This window comes from Gopherus flavomarginatus, chromosome 3 (genome assembly GCF_025201925.1).
Source record: "Gopherus flavomarginatus isolate rGopFla2 chromosome 3, rGopFla2.mat.asm, whole genome shotgun sequence".
In the NCBI taxonomy this organism is placed as follows: domain Eukaryota; kingdom Metazoa; phylum Chordata; order Testudines; family Testudinidae; genus Gopherus; species Gopherus flavomarginatus.
The window spans coordinates 48,997,549-49,017,441 of NC_066619.1; the positions used below are offsets into that span (position 1 = coordinate 48,997,549).

At 41.1% G+C, this 19,893-nt stretch overlaps 1 protein-coding gene across 7 annotated transcripts in view; it reads left to right on the top strand.

Annotated features, from left to right (window-relative positions):
* The window catches only part of FAM169A (family with sequence similarity 169 member A), a 52,325-nt gene that overhangs the window by 20,890 nt on the left and 11,542 nt on the right, over nucleotides 1-19,893 (top strand). For 6 of the 7 annotated variants that reach the window (XM_050944591.1, XM_050944590.1, XM_050944588.1 and 3 more), the window contains 7 exons: nucleotides 2,901-3,038; nucleotides 5,318-5,417; nucleotides 6,415-6,500; nucleotides 8,631-8,802; nucleotides 14,059-14,238; nucleotides 18,358-18,486; nucleotides 18,685-18,797. In XM_050944591.1, coding sequence (XP_050800548.1) covers nucleotides 2,904-3,038; nucleotides 5,318-5,417; nucleotides 6,415-6,500; nucleotides 8,631-8,802; nucleotides 14,059-14,238; nucleotides 18,358-18,486; nucleotides 18,685-18,797 — 915 coding nt within the window. In that variant the 5' untranslated portion in view covers nucleotides 2,901-2,903. Of the gene's footprint in view, nucleotides 1-2,879; nucleotides 3,039-5,317; nucleotides 5,418-6,414; nucleotides 6,501-8,630; nucleotides 8,803-14,058; nucleotides 14,239-18,357; nucleotides 18,487-18,684; nucleotides 18,798-19,893 lie in introns of those variants that run through there. The other variant, XM_050944585.1, reaches the window with a different exon arrangement.

Consider the following 19,893-nt stretch of genomic DNA (forward strand, 5'->3'; position numbering starts at 1 on the left):
CCATGCCTAGATTATCCGTAACCTCCGCTCCATCCTCAGTGTTTAACGGTCCCTCTTCTTCTTTCTTTGTTTTCTTCTTATTTATGTGGAACTTTTTACTATTGGTTTTAATTCCCTTTGCAAAGTCCAACCCTATACATGGCTTTTGGCCTTTCTCACTTTATCCTTACATGTTCTGACCTCAGTAAGGTAGCTTTCCTTGCTGGTCCTTCCCATCTTCCACTCCTTGTAGGCTTTTTGCCTTTTTTAATCACCTCTCTGAGATGCTTGCTCATCCAGCTTGGTCTGCAACTCCTGCCTGTGAATTTTTTCCCCTTTCTTGGGATGCAGGCTTCTGATAGTTTCTGCAACTTTGACTTGAAGTAATTTCAGGCCTCCTCTGTGTTTACATCCACAAGTTCTTCAGTCCAAACTACTTCCCTAACTAATTTCATTAATTTTTTTAAGTTAGCCCTTTTGAAATAAAAAACCCTAGTCACAGATCTATTTTTGTGTATCCTTCCGTTTCGTTTGAACTGAATTAGCTCATGATCACTTGAACCAAGGTTGCCCCCTACAATCATTTCTTCTAGGAGATCTTCACTGCTCACCAAAACCAAATCTAAAATGGCATCCCCTCTTGTTGGTTCAGCAACTACTTGGTGAAGGAATCCATCAGCTATTGCACCCAAAAAATCTGAGCCCTGTAATTACTAGCACTTGTCCTCCAGTTTATATCTGGGAAGTTAAAGTCTCTCATGATCACACAATTCCCATTCATATCTACTTCATTAAAAACATTAAAGAGGTCTCTATCCATATCCAGATCGGATCCTGGTGGTCTGTAGCACACCTCAAGCACTATCCCAGGGGAGTCTCTAGTAGCTTTCTTCCCCAACGTGATTTTTGCCCAGACAGATTCTCTTATCCCTTCCATCACTTCTTATTTCTTTACAGTCTACCTCATCACTGATGTACAATGCTACTCCACCACCTTTGCTTTTATTTCTGTCTTTCCTAAACAGCACATGCCCTTCAATACCTGTACTCCAGTCATGACTACTATTCCACCATGTTTCTGTTATCCCTACTATACCTGGTTTCGCTTTCTGCACCAGTAACTTTAGTTCCTTCATTTTATTACCTAGGCTCCTCGCATTAGTGTACAAACATCTTAATTTTTGCTGTTTGGCTTTGCTCACATTCTTTACCTAATTAGGCACAGACATTCTACTGCCAGTATCACCTATTAGACTGGTATCTACAGTGCCCTTCCTCCTTATGTCCATTCTCCTACCCACGGCTGTATCCTTTCTTACTTTGTTTTCTTCCCTATCAATGTTAAAATCTGGCATGGAAATTACCTGGACATCTCCCAACCGTCTCCCCCAAATTCCTAGTTTAAAGCTCTCTTAATCAGTTTTGCCAGCCTCCATCCCTCCCTACTCAGGTAAAGTCCATCCCGAGAGAACAGTCCTGTGTCCATAAATACCTCCCAGTGGCCATACATCCCAAAGCCCTTCTTATAGCACCACTGCCTGAGCCATCTGTTGATCATCATAATCTTGTCACACCTTGTTTCCCTTCTCTAGGAACAGGCAGAATCCCACTGAAGATCACCTGAGTCTTGATTTCCTTAAGCATCTTCCCCAGCCTGGCATAGTCTCCCTTGACACGTTCCAGCAATAATCTAGCCGTATCATTTGTTCCCATATGAAAGACAGTCAGTGGATTCTTTCCTGCTCCTGTTACGATTCTCTTCAGCCTCAGATCCACAACTGTATCTTAGCACCTGGCAGACAGCACAACTTTCTGTTCTCTGGATCAGCACTGGTTACAGGTCTGTCTATAATTCTCAGTAAGGAGTCCCCAGTCATGTAGACCTGCCTTTTCCTGGTGTTGGTGTGATTCTCTGGTCTATCCCCTGTTCTTGCCACTAGTTCTTGGGAAGAACCTTTAAGAGCCCTGGTGAGTGTCTTGGGCTAGTGGAGGGAGTGTTAAAGAGTGAGAAGGAGTTTTTCCTTTTTTTTTTTTTTCTTTTCTTTACCTTTCCTTTCTGACTCCCATCACTGATATTTAAAAAATTCTTACTGTAGGTACTGTTACTGTCTGGTTGGAGAGCCAGCTCCTCTAAATGCAGGGCTTCCCATTGACAAGTGGCAGGGAGGCATGCTGCTGTGTGTAATGTTGATTCACCATAGCTGAAGGACTAGCGGAAAAGTGCAGACAATGGCAATTTTAGGAAGAGGACTTCAAAAGAAAATACACAGACCCCTAGGAAGTGAAGTTAAGTGCACCAGTGGTGCAGTCAGTGAAACAGCCAGGTGAAAACAGGCAAGGAAGCCCCCCAATATCTGTGCGTGTCCTTTAGACCATGGACAAATGTCTACAGGGATCCACTGGCCAATCCCCTTCTCCCTCCTTCACCGGTGCATAGGTAGGATACATAGGCCATGTTGTGGGAGGCTGAAGCAATGGACAGATGTGTGGAGAAAATTCTGTTCTCACCAACATCCATGCAGCACCCCCTGTACAACTATTTTACTCTGGTTAGGTGAAGTGATGAAAGATTTGGCTCTTTATGCATCTGTTGTACTTTATGCAACAGCAACTCAGTAAACATTGTATAGAAAAAGAAAGAAAGCATGTATTAAATTAACCAAATTGTGCTGGAACACACATCACCTTATTCTGCCCAAATAACATTTAGAAATAAAAAATAAACCCATTATTTGGGGTGGTTGTGACAAATTGACATAAGACTGTGATTCATGCTCCTTGCTGCCAGTACAATTGAACACGCTTCCCTTTAGAGAAGAAGAGTAAATTGATTCTAATGTCATGTTTAATAGGACAAGATAACTTCGGGCATATACTGTGTGGTATCTCTACAATAATATATGCATATTCAATTTTTCAAGGGGATGGCATTCCCTGTGGACATGTTAAATAATTACAGTCATGAAGACTTGGAGAGTTCTGCAGAAGACTACATGTCTGATCTTCGATGTGGGGATCCAGGGAATCCAGAGTTTTTGTCTCTTGTCAGCAACATCAAAGTAAGAAAGAGAAAAATGCAGATAAATCCTGTCGGTGTCTACTGTGTTAAAATGAGTATTTAAATAAGTACTATATTTTCTATATCTTTCTATCCTTCTTTAAACTGTATTTTTATTGTACTTTGGAACACCTAAAAGCACATTATTTTATTCCAAGTGAGATCTTTGTATCAGCCACTCAGATTGTTGGATGATGAATCTACATATATTGAACAATTCTCTTTCATTTTAAATCTTAACTGGTGAGTCAGGCAAACTCTTTGCTAGAATTATTCGCAGAAATGCACATGCATAAGTTGTGCTAGCAGTTACTGCATTTAATTGGTCATTTATGCCTCAGTTTTGCAAAGTGATCTGTTTGGGTGGACCTTTAATCCCAGAGGCAGCCCCACTGACATCCAAAATGGTGTCTATATTGGATTATTTGTCCTAAAAGTTTCCCTGTTGCCATCACTGCAGCTTTACTGGTGGAGGCACTAATTGAGACCGGATGCTGGAATTTGATGATCTGACCCACCTTATCGCTTAGCCTGTCTTTGTGATGCAGTGGTCAAAATCGGATCTGCCTATGCTGGCACTCCCACTTGCTAGTATCTATGATAACAATGATGTGAAATTTTGACTAAAGAGTCTAGAATAAGTGAGGCCTAAGTGGGAGTAGGAGTTCTCACTTGCAGATCCCTTTCCAGGAGCAGAGTTTTAGGCACTTTTCTCTAATCATGGTTAAGTGCTGTGTGTGTAAAAATAAAAATTCTGAGCCATAGCATACCATAAGCTTTAAACTGTTTTATAAGCAAGCAAATCTTTATCATGGTCTGAATGCCTAGTTGTTTGTTCATCACACAATCTGTGCTAATATATACATATATATATTTTCTCAAATATCTTCATTAAATATTAGAAATACTTGAATTTAAATAACTTCAGAATCCTTTTGATGAAGATATTGAACTTTCTAAAACTAAGTGGTTCCAGTTTCCATATGTTGGTGCCTTAATGCCAAATTTTGGTGCTCAATTGAGCATTTGGATGCTGAAGTGCCTATTTTAGCACCAAAATGTGGGAAGTGTTCACCTGTTTTAAGTGACCTGGCCTGCAAGGGAAGACAATTTGGGTTTGTGTATCAGGCATATCAAGTTTTTTCTTTCCTGTTTCCTGGAAGTCTTTGTTAGAAGAGTCTGCAAAATGTATTTGAGGCTTTCTTAGCCCTTAATTGAGGACGAGATATTTAATCTTTAATAAAGACAGCTTGCCTTCCTGTTGCTCATATAGCTTTTGAGTCAAATAGATATGAACAGAAATAAAAATGGCTTTCCCTCTCAGTAGAGATTCACTTCCTTGGGGTCAGATCATAATGTTAGGCTGAGCTTTGTTCAGTGCAGGACCTAATGGTAGGGAGAAAAGAGGGACATAGGGGCTATATGCCAATTTTGCATTCCACTGTTGTCTGGCACAAGTTATACTGCCAGAGATCACCCCATCATGCTCGTGATCAGAAGCTATGAAGGGTGTTAACCAGTGGAATCCCCAGCTGGTCACTTAGGAGATGTCTGTGCTGCAAAATAAAATAAAATAATGTGTGTATATATATATTTATATCTGGTGGCAGAGAGTCTCAGAGCTGGGTCTACAGACTCAGCCTCACAGAGCTCGTGCTGCGGTGCTAAAAACAGCAATGTAGATGTTGCCGCTCGGGCTCTGAAAGTCACCCACCTCCCCCAGGTTTCAGACCCTAATATCTAGCCTGAGTGGCAACATGTACACTGCTGTTTTTAATGCCATAGTGTGAGCCCACATCTGTAGACCCAGTCTCTAAGACTCACTGCTGCGGGTTGGTTGAATTTTGCAATGTACATGTACCCTGAGGCCAAATTTAAGGCTGTCCTATTAAAATTGAGGAAATGGCCCAGACTATCTGATCTCATAAACCTAATAGTTCTTCAGTCATTTATAGAATCATCCAAGAAAAAGAGGATAGACAAAGTGTGAATTCCTTTGATTGTTTTTTTGTTTGTTTTAACAGAGGAAAAACTTTTTAAACTTCATCCCTCCAACATGCACGCACCTTTGGATGTCATCTTTATAAAGAAGATCTGTAATATAAAGAGGCAAAACAGGGCCAAACTCAATTGGTGGGAGTGTTCTTTTGGGTTTGCAGGTCACTTTTAAACACCCAAGTTTGAAAACTGGGTTTGCTTGTCCTCTTTAGCATGCTCTATATATTTGACTAATGCTATATTAGCAAGAGTCCACTGAACCATTCTAAACTCTTGTTTCAGATTCCTATTAGCTTGTCAACTATAGGCTTCGTTCCTCTTTACGGTGGAGATCAGACACACAAAGTTCTTGCTTTATTTGCACCTGAGGACTCGCTCACAGGTTTCATTTTAAAATTCTAATCTAAATGTTGTAGCATTTTGCTTTTGTGGCAAATACATGTAACCAATCCTTTACTCATTCCATGCTACCTTGCAATAATTAATTACCTTTTCCAGCTTGAATGCAGTGTCCATACTTCCACTTTCAGATTGTTGTTAATTTCTGTTGTAGATTCTTATCCACATCTCAGTAAGTGTGAAATTACTATGCCAATCGGAGTGGAACCAGCTAGATTAAATTTGGAAGATGTGTAACAAAATGAAAGACGGTGCCTTCTTGATTTAATGTGCATAATAATTAAATGCACCATGTACTTTCTCTTGAATTTTCTCCTTTCTGGCTTCTTTGATACCCAGCTATCCTCCCCAGTCCATCCAAAATGAGGCTACTAAATTTATCTTCCTCTTCTGTCAAGCAGTAATTGAGTCCCTCCACTGATCTACCTACCACTTCAAGCCCCTTTTAGTCTACCTGACAGCTGATATCTCTTATTGCATTTACTTTCCAGTCCTCCACTGTGCCAGTCTCAATGCTATGCTTGTCTCCTTCTCCCAATTCTGTCTCTGAATTTTGCCCATGCCACTCAAGTACAGAATGCCTACCTCATGCTGATCACCATCCTACCACCCTCTCCACATTCATCTCCCTTGTTGAGATTTACTTTTGCTCTGATGCCCACAACTGAACCAACATTTTAAAAAAAATAACTCCACTGTTGTTAACTCCTCTGGGTCCCGAGCCTATCCTGTCTCTTCGCTTACTGTCCTTTTAAATCATCATCTTTTCAGAGCAGGGAATGTCTTTGTTTTGTGGCTGTACAGCACTGAGCATATTGTTTTTGCTAAAGAAAATAACTGCATTAATGTGCTTCTTACTACAGCTTAAAAGACGTCTATTATAACTTGGTAACTATAGCTGTATAATAACTTCAGTGAATATCTTAAGTTTCAAAATGTCAAGATCACTAACTTTTTATATCCATTTTTTTCCTTTCAAGCTGTAGCCTTGTATCTTGCTGACCAATGGTGGGCCATCAATGATATTGTGAGAACATCTGTTCCTTCTAGAGAGGGGCTTCAGCAGGTAAGGAGCTCCAGCATTTATATCTTAACAGTTTTTTTTAATCTTGTAAGGACCACTTCATATAAATTTAATGGGGATAGTTAATGATCTATATGTGTTGTACATTTTGATTTGATTTGGAAATTAATCTAATGGTGCAAATAAATAGGTAGGCCATCTTGCATAGTGGGAGCATCAATAGAGATTGAGAAGCTGGGGCTCTTTTCACATCTTAGTTTTCCATTTAACTGACCTCTTCAAAACAACATTGCTCTTGTGCAGCACTCTCATGTGAAAGATACTTTGCCTCTAATGGTTTAAGGGCTACCTTCTCAGACTCATGCTGTCTGGGCCCCTGGCAATTAGGCACCTCATGGGAGTTGTGCATTGTACTACTGGAGAAGCTTGCCGGCCTCATCCCCCGCCCTCCCCTTTTCTTTTTTTCCTCTTTAAGTTTGTCGTCAATTGTTAGAGTACCTTTCTGAGGGAGAAGGTTGGGGATGAGTTAAGTGAAATACAGGGATGGTGGCCTGCAGTGTTGGTATGGGGTTGGAGGAAGTCCAGATAAAGGACATGCCCTACTGTCATAATTAAGGCTAAGTTTTAGTCATGGGTATTTTTAGTAAAGGTCATGGACAGGTCACAGGCAGTAAACAAAAAATCATGGCCTGTGACCTGTCTATGACTTGTATTATATACCCCTGACTAAATCTTGGGAGGTGTCCTGGGAGATGCTGCAGGTGCTGGGGTGGGAAGTTTTGGAGGGGCTGGCACGGTCCCTACCTGGCTCTGCGGCTCCCTGGAAGTGACGACATCCCACTCCATCAGCTCCTAGGCAGAGGTGTGGCCAGGCAGCTCTGCACTCTGCCTCTGTCCATAGCGCTGGCTTCGCAGCTACCATTGCCAGAGAACTGCAGCCAATGAGAGCTGCAGTAGTGGTGCCTGCAGGTGGAGGCAATGTGCAGAGCTGTCTGGCTGCGCCTCCACTTAGGAGCTGAGCGCCACTTCTTGGGAAGCCTCCCCTCTGATCCCGTAAGTGCTGCCCAGAGCCCTCACCCCCTCCTACTCCCCAGCCCTGAGTCCCCTCCCACACCTAAACTCCTGCTGCGGGGAGGCAGTGGCCTGAGACTGCCCCAGCAGTGGCCAGTGCAGCTGGCACAAGGGCTTCCCGAGCTGCTCAGTCGGCCCCGGGGTCAGCAATACCGGCCACTGCAGAAGTCATGGAGGTCCCGTAAAGTCACGGAATCCGTGATCTCTGTGACAAACTCGCAGCCTTAATTACCATTCATCATCAGGCTTGTATAACTTTTGTTAAACCATAGCTAATGCCTGTGTCTTCTGAAGCATATAAGACTCTAATTTTGCAGCAGGGAGTCCAGAATATTTCAGCATTGCCACCACAAGCTTTTTCCTCTTTGCTGCCCCCATGTCCAGTAGAATCAATGCAGTGTTGTTGTTCACTGCATTCAGCTTCTCCTGTCTGTGCTTGTTAAGTGTTACATTTCCATATCGGAGACCGTTCCAAACTGGAGTTTAATAAAACTTTGCTGCTGCAACCAGTGCTATTGCCTTTGACCCCTTCAGCAGATCTTCAATCCTTAATGGGAGAGGGGCAGTGCACAGGTAAATCTAACTCTGACATTTCTGCGTGACTGCTATACATCTATATCCAACAATGATGGAGATGTATGTTATGTGGGCCTTCCCAGAAGATCTGAGCGCATGTTCTTTGTAGCACGCCAAACTCCTGCTAGCCTGCGAAGACTAAGAGTAATTGACACTGTGCTCTCGTATTTGGCGAATGTTTCTTAAAATCCAAAAATACTGTGTTCATTTAAATTTTAAAAAACAAAAATAAAGCCTTTAAATCATCAGAACATGTTTTTAATATTAAGATGTGCAATGCATTTTATCTAATCTCTGATTTTATACACCGCCTGTCACCATGGCATCTGAGCTCCTCTCACCGCTCAAAAAACGATAGGCCTGATCTTTCAGAAGTGCTGATCATTCGCAGCTCCTGCTGACATCAGCTAGAGTTGTGGATAGTTAGCACCTCAAAAAATAAGCCCTCTAATGTCTAAGCTTCAACTAAATTGACATTGGCCTTTTAACTGTTGCACATTTAAAAGTACTTATGTGTTTCCATAGGTGAAGACTCTTGGAGAGAGGGTGGTTCTGTATGTTTTGAATCGAATTATTTATCGCAAACAAGAAATAGAGCGAAATGAGATCCCCTTCCTTTGTCACAGCAGCAATGATTATGCTAAGATTCTGTGGAAAAAAGGAGAAGCCGTTGGGTTCTATTCTGTTAAACCTGCAGGTAAAAACATTTAAGTATTTTTTTAATAAAGCAATGGAAAACCAAACTCTTTTTTATCAGAACTTTTAAGCTGCACTAATGTATGTGATTGATACATGAACCTTTTCTTGAATTCTTAGAACAGACAAGGTTTTGGGTAAAATTTTCAAAAGTGACTTATGCTTTTTTCTTTTTTTTTTTTTTAATTTTGCCCATAGTCTTTTTAGTAGCCATTATGCCCATGACTCTGGGTTTCAAAATTTTTGCTTTCTGCACACGCTCCTTCTCAGTCAGCAGTGACCATCAACACTGTCTTTACTGTCACAGTGAAACCCATATCGTGGCAAGGTGCAGTATCTGCTGCATGTTCCTCAGTTGTACCCAGGAAGGGTGGGAACTTAGTCTTAAGAAGTACCTAATGGAAAAGGTTACCTTGAGGTTGCAGTAATACCTAGGCCAGGGGGACCTCTCCCATACCTTCAGCTTGACTCAATAAGGTGTGTGTCTCATGCCACGGGGTCCGAATTAGGAGCGAGGGAGTCTACCCCTACAAATCTCTTGGTGGGATCTTGTCAGGAGGACAGGGAGTGTTTTTATAAATATAAGGCTAAATCCTCCTCCAAATCCACTTAGAAGAAGTCGAATAGAGCCCTGCCTAAATTGAGCAAATCTTCTAGCTCAATCCATGAGAATTTAGAATGTCCTAAGTTTCAGGGGCACGACAAGAAAGCCCACAAATCTAAGGCTCTGTCGGTACCAGACCACAATTTGGCGACATTAGTGTCTCGGTACCATCCATTATCAGTTGGTCTGGAAGCATGGCTTCAAACAGTGTGCTCACCAAATCAGCCGTGAACACACTAGTAGCTGTTCCCACCAAATTAATATCATTTCGGCTATGGTGGAAGACTCCATGCCAAGAATGCGTAGGCATGCCATTCCTTTCCTCCTCATTGGACAGGATGATCATTACAGATACCTCTGTGATGGGTTTGGTCACAGAGACCCCCTTGGGACTGTCACCTGATGTGCTGAAACTACCTATGAGCCCATTTTCCCTGCCAGCTTGGGACTCCAGAACCCTGTCTTGTTGAGCCAGACACTCTACTCTGCTCCAGCATAGACACGGGGGCTAAATCACATCCCCAAAACTGCAGGCTTTAACTGAAAACGACTCAAAGCAGGTACTCGTACCTTCAGCACCCAGCTCCCAATGGGATCCGAACCCAAATGAATCCATTTTACTCTGTATAAAGCTCATACAGGGTAAACTCATAAATTGTCCACCCTCTATAACACTGATAGAGAGAGGTGGACAGCTGTTTGCTCCCCCAAGTATTAATTACTTACTCTGGGTTAATTGATAAGCAAAAGTGATTTTATTAAATATAAAAAGTAGGATTTAAGTGGTTCAAAATAATAACAGACAGAACAAAGTAAGTTACCAAGCAAAATAAAACAAAACATGCCTAATACAGTAGGAAACTGCATACAGGTAAATTTCACCCTCCGAGGTGTCCCAATAAGCTTCTTTCACAGACTAGACTCCTTCCTAGTCTGGGCCCAGTCCTTTTCAGACCAACGTCGTGGTTTATGGCTTGTGTCCAGCAATCACTCACACCCCCTTAGTTACAGTCCTTTATCCCAGTTTCTTTCAGGCATCTCTTTGGAGTGGAGAGGTCATCTCTTGAGCCAGCTGAAGATAAAATGGAGAGGTTTCCAGGGCTGTTTATATTCTCTCTCTTGTGGGCGGAAACCCCTTTGTTCTTCTGTGAAAAATTGCAGCCACAAGATAGAGTTTGTAGCCACTTGGGCAAGTCACATGTCCATGAATGATTCCATTTTTTGCAGGCCAGCGCCATTGTTTACATGTTAGTTTGAACATTCCCAGGAAAACTCAGATGTGGATTGGCGTCTCCCAAAGTCCATTGTCAGTTAAGTGTTTCTTCGTTGGGCACTTACTGAGAATAGTCCTTTCTCAAGAAGCTGACCAAATGCTTCACTGGTGCTACTTAGAATCAAATACATTGAGGTACAAGTACATAGCCAATACTCATAACTTCAAATACAAAAATGATACACACATACAGACAGCATAATCGTAACCAGCAAATTACAGCCTTTCCATAGGCACCTTACTTGACCTATTTTCTACAAGATTTGGTGCAACTATAGAACCTTGGTTGTCACAATAATCTATATGCTCACAGTTCACGTCAATAACATCACAACATCCTTGTTAGATCAGGCAGCTCATATTGGCAACCACACAGCACAAAGCACTCGATATCTCAAGAGTCCAAACAGAAATCTCCCAAGCTGTCTACCACTGTAGCAGAAAGTATTCGGTGTCAAGCTATAACCTCTCAAAGAATCTTGAAATACGTCTCAGGCTGTATTTTGTTCTCTCTCCCTCTCACTCATGGGGTGAGGGTTCATTCCACAAGAGCACAAGTGATGTCTATGGCATCGCTTCAAGAAGAACCTCTACATGATATTTGCAGTGGCGTTCCATCAACACATTTGCGAGGCGTTATGTTTAGTACAAGACTCCTCTGCCGTTACATCCTTTGGAATGGCAGTCCTTGCTTCTGCTCTGCCATCTGTATCCTTGCACCCTCCTCCTACTTGAGTACTGTTTGCAGTCACCCACATTGGAATACATATAGGGACCAGTACTCAAAAAGGAAGTTACTTACCTTCGTAACTAGAGGTCCTTCATGATATTTGGTCCTGATGTGTATTCCACCACCTGCCCTCCTTCCGCTCTGCTTCGAATCATCTTTTGATTTGTGGCAGAGAAGGAACTGGAGAGGCAATCGGTCTGCCCCACTCCAGTCTCTTCGGTTGGAGACATGAGGAGAGTGAAGGTGCATGCCAGAATGACAGGCACTGCTTTCAGAATTCTCCAGCTCTGGGTGCATGGAGCACATGTGTACCTCACAGTGGAATACAGATAGGGACCATATGCCTTGAAGAACCTCCAGTTACAAAGGTAATTAGCTGCTTCTTATAGCCCCATAACTCAAGAGGCAGAAATCTTGTCCAGTGTTCTACCCTTTTAATACTGAATATGTACAGTTGTGCTGCATGAAGACACACATGTGGGTCATAAGGGACGATATTTTGCAGAGTTTAATATATTTTGGATGGGGTCAGATTAATCTGGTGAGGGTGAAATTCACCCAGACTATGGAAGTTACAAACATTAATGCTGTATTGTGCACATTTAGGGTCTGATCCTGCAATTCCTGTGTGCAGAACTCCAGTTGATCTCAGAGTAGCTGCAGGGTCAGGTGTCGTCATTGCTGTTCCTTATTTGTGTGTATTGTGCTAATGCCTAGGACCCCAGTCACAGACCATGACTCCATTGTGCTAGGTGCTGTACAAACACAGAACAAAATGATTGGTCCAAGGGGCTTACAATTTAAGTAGCATGTTTCTATGTCATTAACATTGCTTTATAGATAGTTCTCTCATTTTTTCTCACTGCTTAAATATACATTGTAAGTTCTCTATGATTGTTTCAGAACTCTATTTCATTTTTCAACTTTTGCTGAATTAAAGCTAACTTAATTGTAAATAATTTGTTGATCACACTGACAGCCCTCCTTAAATAATAGAATATCTAATTTTGGGCCAAAGTAGTATGATCTGACATCCTAACTTTGTCCTAGTAGAAGGTTTTTGGATTAATGTCAGTGAAATTCGTGGTGAATTGCAACTATTGTACAGCTAAGTGCACCAGAAGGGTTTTATACCTTCCTCTGAAGCATCTGGCCTTGTCCGCTGTCAGAAATATGATATTGGGCCAGATGGGTCATTGATCTGTTCCAGTATGGCAGTTCCTGTGGGGAAGGTAATTGGCAGGTGGCATGTCTTTGTTCTGTTTATCAATATTGTGCCTTTATGAACATATCTATGAAACTGCTCAGGTCCTAATAGAGCAATTTTCAAGCTAAAAGTTAAGTCAACACAATGATCACAAAAATGACTTCTGAGTTGAAATGTTAATACTTTATTCTAGTTTCTATACAACTGATTTTATTAGATTCTGAGTGATGGAGGAGTGTTTATAACAAATATTTGTTCCATATACATTGTGGCAATTAGATCATGCAACTACACTTACTTTTCCTGTTGTTCTACCATTTACTAATCCTGAGCTAATAAACATCCAAGACTATTTGAATATGAAATACTGTTATACTTCATGGTTTTTTTCCTCTTTCTGTGGCAATAGACTGAGATGTAGTCCAGTGGTCAGACCACAGGTCTGGAACTTACTACTGTTTTTCTAATTTCATCTCTGATGTGGACTCACTGTGTAACCTTAAATAACTTAATCTCTCTTGACTGAGTTTTTCTTGCTTTGCAAATGACAATAGCAACTGACCTCACAAAAGTATTGTGAGGACTAATTAATTAATGTCTGTGATGAGTGCTATATATGAAATTTGTGTTATTATTTTACTTGGATTGTAAACTCTTTAGGGTAGGGACAATCTTTTCTGTGTGCGCACAGGGTCTAGCACCATGGAGTTCCAATCTTGCCTTGGGACCAGTATTTACCACTGTAATACAAATCCAGAAAAATAACATTTATTACTCTGATACCAGTGAGTTCATGGTCATCTTTCAAGAATTTTTCAACACTAAAATTGCTTTGTTGTGTCACAGTGCACCTGTTCATAATAATAATTATGTGTAATCCATGCTATGCTATGAATGGAAAAATCCCTTCTTATAAAATTTTGCCTTGACTTCAGCATTATTGATGTTCCGTAAAAAAAAAAATTGGGGGGGTTGATGATTTGTGTTTCAGTTCTTAAATGAGAGCTGACTTCCATACTTATGGGTTTGTTTTTAAACATTTTTTTAATGTATGTAAAAACAATATATTTGGATTGAGCCTTTTGGCTTTTTCTTCCATCTTTTCGTTTCATTCTCTTTTGCAGATTTCCTCAAGAAATAACTCAGCAGGATTCCAAAGTGTGCCTTTGACCCCACTCCCTTCTCCTCTGTAGCCTTCCATTCTTTATTGTGTAGCAGTAGGCCACTATACCAGACAAGCTTTCTTACGTTGTGTTGCCTGCTGTAAAGCTGCAAAAATACGAAGATGGCCCAACGAGCCAATGAGTGGCTGAATGTGGCTTCTGTGTGTACAGTACATCTATTATCATCAGGATACAGTAAAAGCCAAGCCACTATATGTTGATCTAAAACTATGACAAATCAATGATGAAATACTGATGTATGGTTTTTCCATGATTTCAGGAAGCATATGTAGCTCCTATCTTACCCAAAGCTATCAACTTCCAGTGCTGGACACAATGTTTGTGAGAAAGAGGCATCGTGGGAAAGATTTTGGGTTAATGATGTTGGAGGATTTTGTGGATTCCTTTACTGAAGACACACTTGGTCTTCGCTATCCACTATCATCTTTCATATATACAGGTAAACTCTGTAATTTTTTTCCTGTCCTATCCACTCTGGCTTTCTTTAAACTTCCAAATAAATACTCCCATCTCAGTTCAACATGGAAGGAAGAGATTAAATTTCTTAACATGACAAACTTTAAATAAATATAAAATATGCTGTTATTCAATAAATCTTAAAAAGTCAGATGGAGAATGTGCATGCTACTTTATTTTCTTGTAATCCTTGAATTTCTATTGGTTAATATTATATCTTCGGCTGTCAATCGCAGTTAACTCATGCGATTAACCCAATAAAATTAAAACTGTGATTAATCGTGATTAATCACACTGTTAAACAATAGAATACCAATTGAAATGTATTAAATATTTTGGATGTTTTCCCACATTTTCATATAGTATTCTATATTGTAATAAATAATATACACTTTGCTTTCAATTACAGATATTTGCATTGTAAAAATGATAAAAGAAATAGTATTTTGCAATTTACCTCATACGAGTACTGTCGTGCAATCTCTTTGTCTGAAAGTACAACTTACAAATATAGATTTTTTTTTTGTTTGTTACATAAAACTGCACTCAAAAACAAAACAATGTTAAAACTTCAGAGCCTTCAAGTCCACTCAGTTCTACTTCTTGTTCAGCCAGTCGCTAAGACAAACAAGTTTGTTTACATTCGCGAGAGATAATGCTGCCCACTTCTTATTTACAATGTCACCAGAAAGTGAGAACATATGTTCGTATGGCACTTTTGTAGCCGGCATTGGAAGGTATTTACGTACCAGATATGCTAAACATTTGTATGCCCTTTCATACTTTGGCCACCATTCCAGAGGACATGCATCTATGCTGATGACGCTCGTTAAAAATATGTGTTAATTACATTTGTGACAGAACTCCTTGGGGGAGAATTAATGTCTCCTGTTCCATTTTACCTGCATTCTGCCACATATTTGATATTTCTGTTGGCACCAGAAAAATCCTGCTCTCTCTGGAATTGCAGATATACTTTGCTGAAAGTGCTGTGCCCAAAATAAGTCCATAATGCTTTTCCTCTTTAGTTTTAAAAGTAACAGAGATTAGTTTATTTTAATTGTAACATTAATTAGTATTAAATAAGGGGCCGGGGAGGTTTGCTGTCTCATGTGCTGGCTTGTTGAGATCTCACCACGGAGGTGAACAAGAATCCAAACTGGTGAAATAACTGAAGTGCTCATAGGTGAGATACAAATATTTACAAGCTCTGAGGGCAAATGTTACCCAGAATGTATGTGAAGTAGGGAGAGAGGGTTGCTGGTTCCTGAGGCTGTGATATGTCCCAAAGCCAAAATATGAGGGCAGTTTAATAACATGTGGAGGCTCTTCCTGCACTCCCACGACAAAGCATACTGGCTGTGGGAGTCCTCAGCGGTTCCTGTCTACTCTCTACTGCCAGGGGCAATTTCCAGATATGGTGTAAGAGCCAGAACACACACTCTGTCTCCTGTCCCCTCCCTTACCTGCAAGGATGAGCCATTAGGAGAGGGCCAGTCTTCAGGGACAGCACCAGAAATAGTAGCTGATCACTTTGAGGAGGAGAACAAACACCAATAGGAATGGTGACAAGTGACGCCAGCTCTCCCCACCTATTGCTGGTAACAATGCCCTCTCAGCTTTTGGTTAATGCTAGTAAGGCTCAAAGTGGGAGTGATGGGGGTCATATAAATGGATAGTTGCTAGCATCCTTCTTCTCTAGATGTGGGGGATACCTGCTGTGGTGCGCTTCCTTCCCAATGCGTGCTATGGTGGAGTTGTGTGGAAGGTGACGTCTGGTTTGAGTTAGATGAAATATTCACCAATAGGATTTTAAGAGGAGAGGGGAGAGGGAAATGCCAAAGGTTAATGGTGAGTGCGTTGTAATAAACAGTGCTAAAGACAACTCCTCTGCATTCCCACAAAGTACTTTACATGGGTGCTATTGGGAACATCAGTTGGTAGAATCCGTTGGCTGCATGTGCTATTCATAAGCATATCCCTGATATGTAGGCAACTTTAAATCCGTGTTTGGTTTAAAACTCTCTAGAAACAAATAACCTTGTAACTTGTACATAAACTGACAGGTAATATATAAATTAGGATTCATTTTTGAAAGTTGGGATTCAAGGATATTTTTTATTGAGGAAGAAATTTTTCCTTGCACCTTGTAGTCACAAACTGGCATAATAAGTACAGTAACTCCTCGCTTAACGTCGTCCCGGTTAATGTTGTTATGTTGCTGATCAATTAGAGAACATGCTTGTTTAAAGTTGCCCAGTACTCCCGTATAACGTTGTTTGGCAGCTGCCTGCTTTGTCTACAGTTTGCAGAAAGAGCAACCTGTTGGAGCTAGCTGGTGGGGGCTTGGAACCAGGGTGGACCAGGAGCCCCCCGTCAACTCCCCTAAGTTCCCAGTGCAGCAGCTGCCCAGCAGGCCCTCTGCCTTGAATCTGCTCCCAGGAGTCTCCTGCTTGCTGTGGGGGGGGAGGGAGAAGGGGAGAGAAGAGGGGTGCTAGTGTCAGGGTGTTCCCCTCCCCCAGCTCCTGTATCCCATCTCCACAGAATGGGGGGGGACATGACACAACAGGGCTCAGGATGGAAGGAGCTTGCTACTGTCTCAACTTGCTAATCTACTTAAAAAGGCAGAGTATTTAGAGTGGAGTCAGTGTTCTTAAAGGGGAAATGTGCGTGTCTCTCACACTCACACACACGGTGTGTCTCTGTCTCTCTCGCTTCCATGCTGTCTTCTCCCTCCATATGTGCTGCTTTGTAGAGTGTGAGGCTACATTAACAACAATGTGTTAACCTTTGAGGGTTCAGCCGAGTGTCAATTCATCATTTAGCAGTAAGGCATTTCCTGGGAAATATCCCAGCCTCTAACTGCACCACCTCAACCAAGCTTCACAATTACGTTGCTGTGTACAGTATTAAATGGTTTGTTTAAAACTTAGTATGTGTATGTGTAATGACAAAGTTCCTCCTCTACCTTGGTAGGTCCTGCGCTTATTGGCAGATTTTGCTCACTTCAGTGATCTTCCCCACAATCTGGGTCAACTTCTCCTGTGTCTGATCAGGAGTTGGGAGGTTTGGGGGGAACTCAGGCCCACCCTCTACTCTGGGTTCCAGCCCAGGGCCCTGTGGATTGCAGCTGTCGATAGTGCCTCTTGTAACAGCTGCATGACAGCTACAACTCCCTGAGCTACTTCCCCATGGCCTCCTGCAAACACCTTCTTTATCCTCACCACAGGACCTTCCTCCTGGTGTCTGATAATGCTTGTACTCCTTAGTGCTCCAGCAGCACACCCTCTCACTCTCACTCTCAGCTCCTTGCACCTCTTGCTCCCAGCTCCTCACACATACTTCCTCTCCTCTGGCCTGACTGGAATGAGCTCTTTTTTAAACCCAGGTGCCCTGATTAGCCTGCCTTGATTGGCTGCAGGTGTTCTAATCAGCCTGTCTGCCTTAATTGGTTCTAGCAGGTTCCTGATTACTCTAGTGCAGCCCCTGCTCTGGTCACTCAGGGAACAGAAAACTACTCATCCGGTGACCAGTATATTTGCCCTCTACCAGACTCCTGTACCCCACTGGTTAGGATCTGTCACAGTATATATAATTAGTCTTTTGTCTGGCAAAAAAAATTTCCTGGAACCTAAGGCATTAATTCTTTATGGGGAAATTGGATTTGCTTAACAGCGTTTTGTTTAAAGTAGCATTTTTCAGGAACATAACTACAATGTTAAGCAAGGAGTTACTGTAACTATTTTGTAATACCCAAAAATGCTTCCTAGAAGACAGGAAAAAAACCCTGCAGTCCCTGCCCCCTTAACCTTACAATCTAAATTTAAGACATAGTACAGTGATGGAAGATGATAAATAAGAGGATGGGACTGAGTTCTAGATGGATGAGGATTACAGAAATGTTATCATATAGTTACTCAGGTTAGACATGTGCACATCTTGGTGCCTAAGTTCCTTTTTGTTTGTGATGTATTATAAGTATGATAAAGTAGAAGGTCAGATTATAATTGACTCCGTAGGATAGCGTTTGAATAAATTCTTAAGCTGAGTTACAGATGTACATACTGTGTGGTGTGGTTTTGTTTTATTTATGTTTGTTCAGCTTGTAAGCAGTATTTTGAAAAGTACCCAGGGGATCATGATCTTCTATGGGAAGTTGAAGGAGCAGGACACTGGTTCCAGAGAACACCTATTAGCAGTGTATTGCAAAGAGAAACACTCAAAACTACAGGTAAGGATTCTTTGGAAACAGGACTAGAAAACTATTGAAACTTGAAAAGTAAAGTTACATTGTACAGTGTCTACAATAACTTTTGTAGACAGTCCCCATTGTGAACAATCCCCACAGAAGTCATTGGAAAGACACCGGCTAACTTCATTATTTAAACTGTATCTGCACTTTTTTTCTGTTGAATTTTTCTAAGAGCAGGAGCCTCTCAAAAAGAAAACAACAGTTCCCAGACTGAGGAGTGTTTTCTGCCATCTGCCATGGAATCTGAAACGGGAAGCGAACAAAGCACAGAGATTGAAACACAGCTAAGGGTAGGTATACACACAGTTTTCTTTATACATAAAAGCTAGGAGATTTTACAGAATTGTATAATTTATATCGTCATATTCTTCTGGTTTCCTTAATTACTTGTTCTGTAAGATCTTTTATTGAAGAGAAAGAGATGGGTCTCCATATAGGAAGGTTATATATTTTTTTAATAATCCATTTTTAAACTTCTAACTAGAGAGCAATGATACTGGTTAAACTTTTGGGAAAAATGTAGATGATTCCTAGGAAACTGATTATAAAATCCATGAATTTAATAAAAATGTGTCTCTTCCTTGTTCATTACTCCTGCTTTATCCTCCATTTTCCCGTGCTTCTCTCCCTCAGTAAGTCCTTTTAGGAATCCAGCTTGAACTTCTAGTATCTCTTCAGTGTTCTCTGGGCCTAAGAGCCTGCACTATATCTTTTTTTTTTTTTTTTTTGAAAACCATCCAGTCTATCAAAACCCATGACTTTTTATCAGATTACCTTTGAAGACAGTCGTGGCTTCAGTGAGAAAGCCAGAAACATACTTACTGTGAAATTTTGTTGTAGTTGAACTAAATTGACATGGGTGTCAGGAGCTATGAAAGACACATGTTTTTGTTACACTTGCGTTAATGTTACCTTTTTCAGCAAAGTAAGACCAGCTTGTTGCTTAGACATTACAAATTCACCTAGTGTTAATAGAATACTAGGATGCATCTTGTACTATCATTTTTTTTTCAGCCAGTGCTCTCTTTGTATGCTGTAGGGTATGAGATGGCCTTAGTAGTGTCTAGTAACTTGCAATGGTAAATTGCTATAGGTTTGAGGGAGGAGAGTATTTCAGTTGATTTCCTCCCCGACCTTGCAGTCTTGGGATGTGTGAATATTCAAACTATGACACTTAGCACTGTAGACACAAACAGTACAAAGGCTGCACATCTCTGGCATCAGATGAGAGCATCAAATGTATCAGTCTAAGAAGATAGTGTTCATGAAAGTGCATAATCGCATTGTAGATGAATATGTTGTAAAGTGTACAGCCTGCATTCAGATTTATTCAGTTCTCTCGCAGAAGGACTGCGAGTCTCTTTGTGCATCTTTGAAACTTCAGCC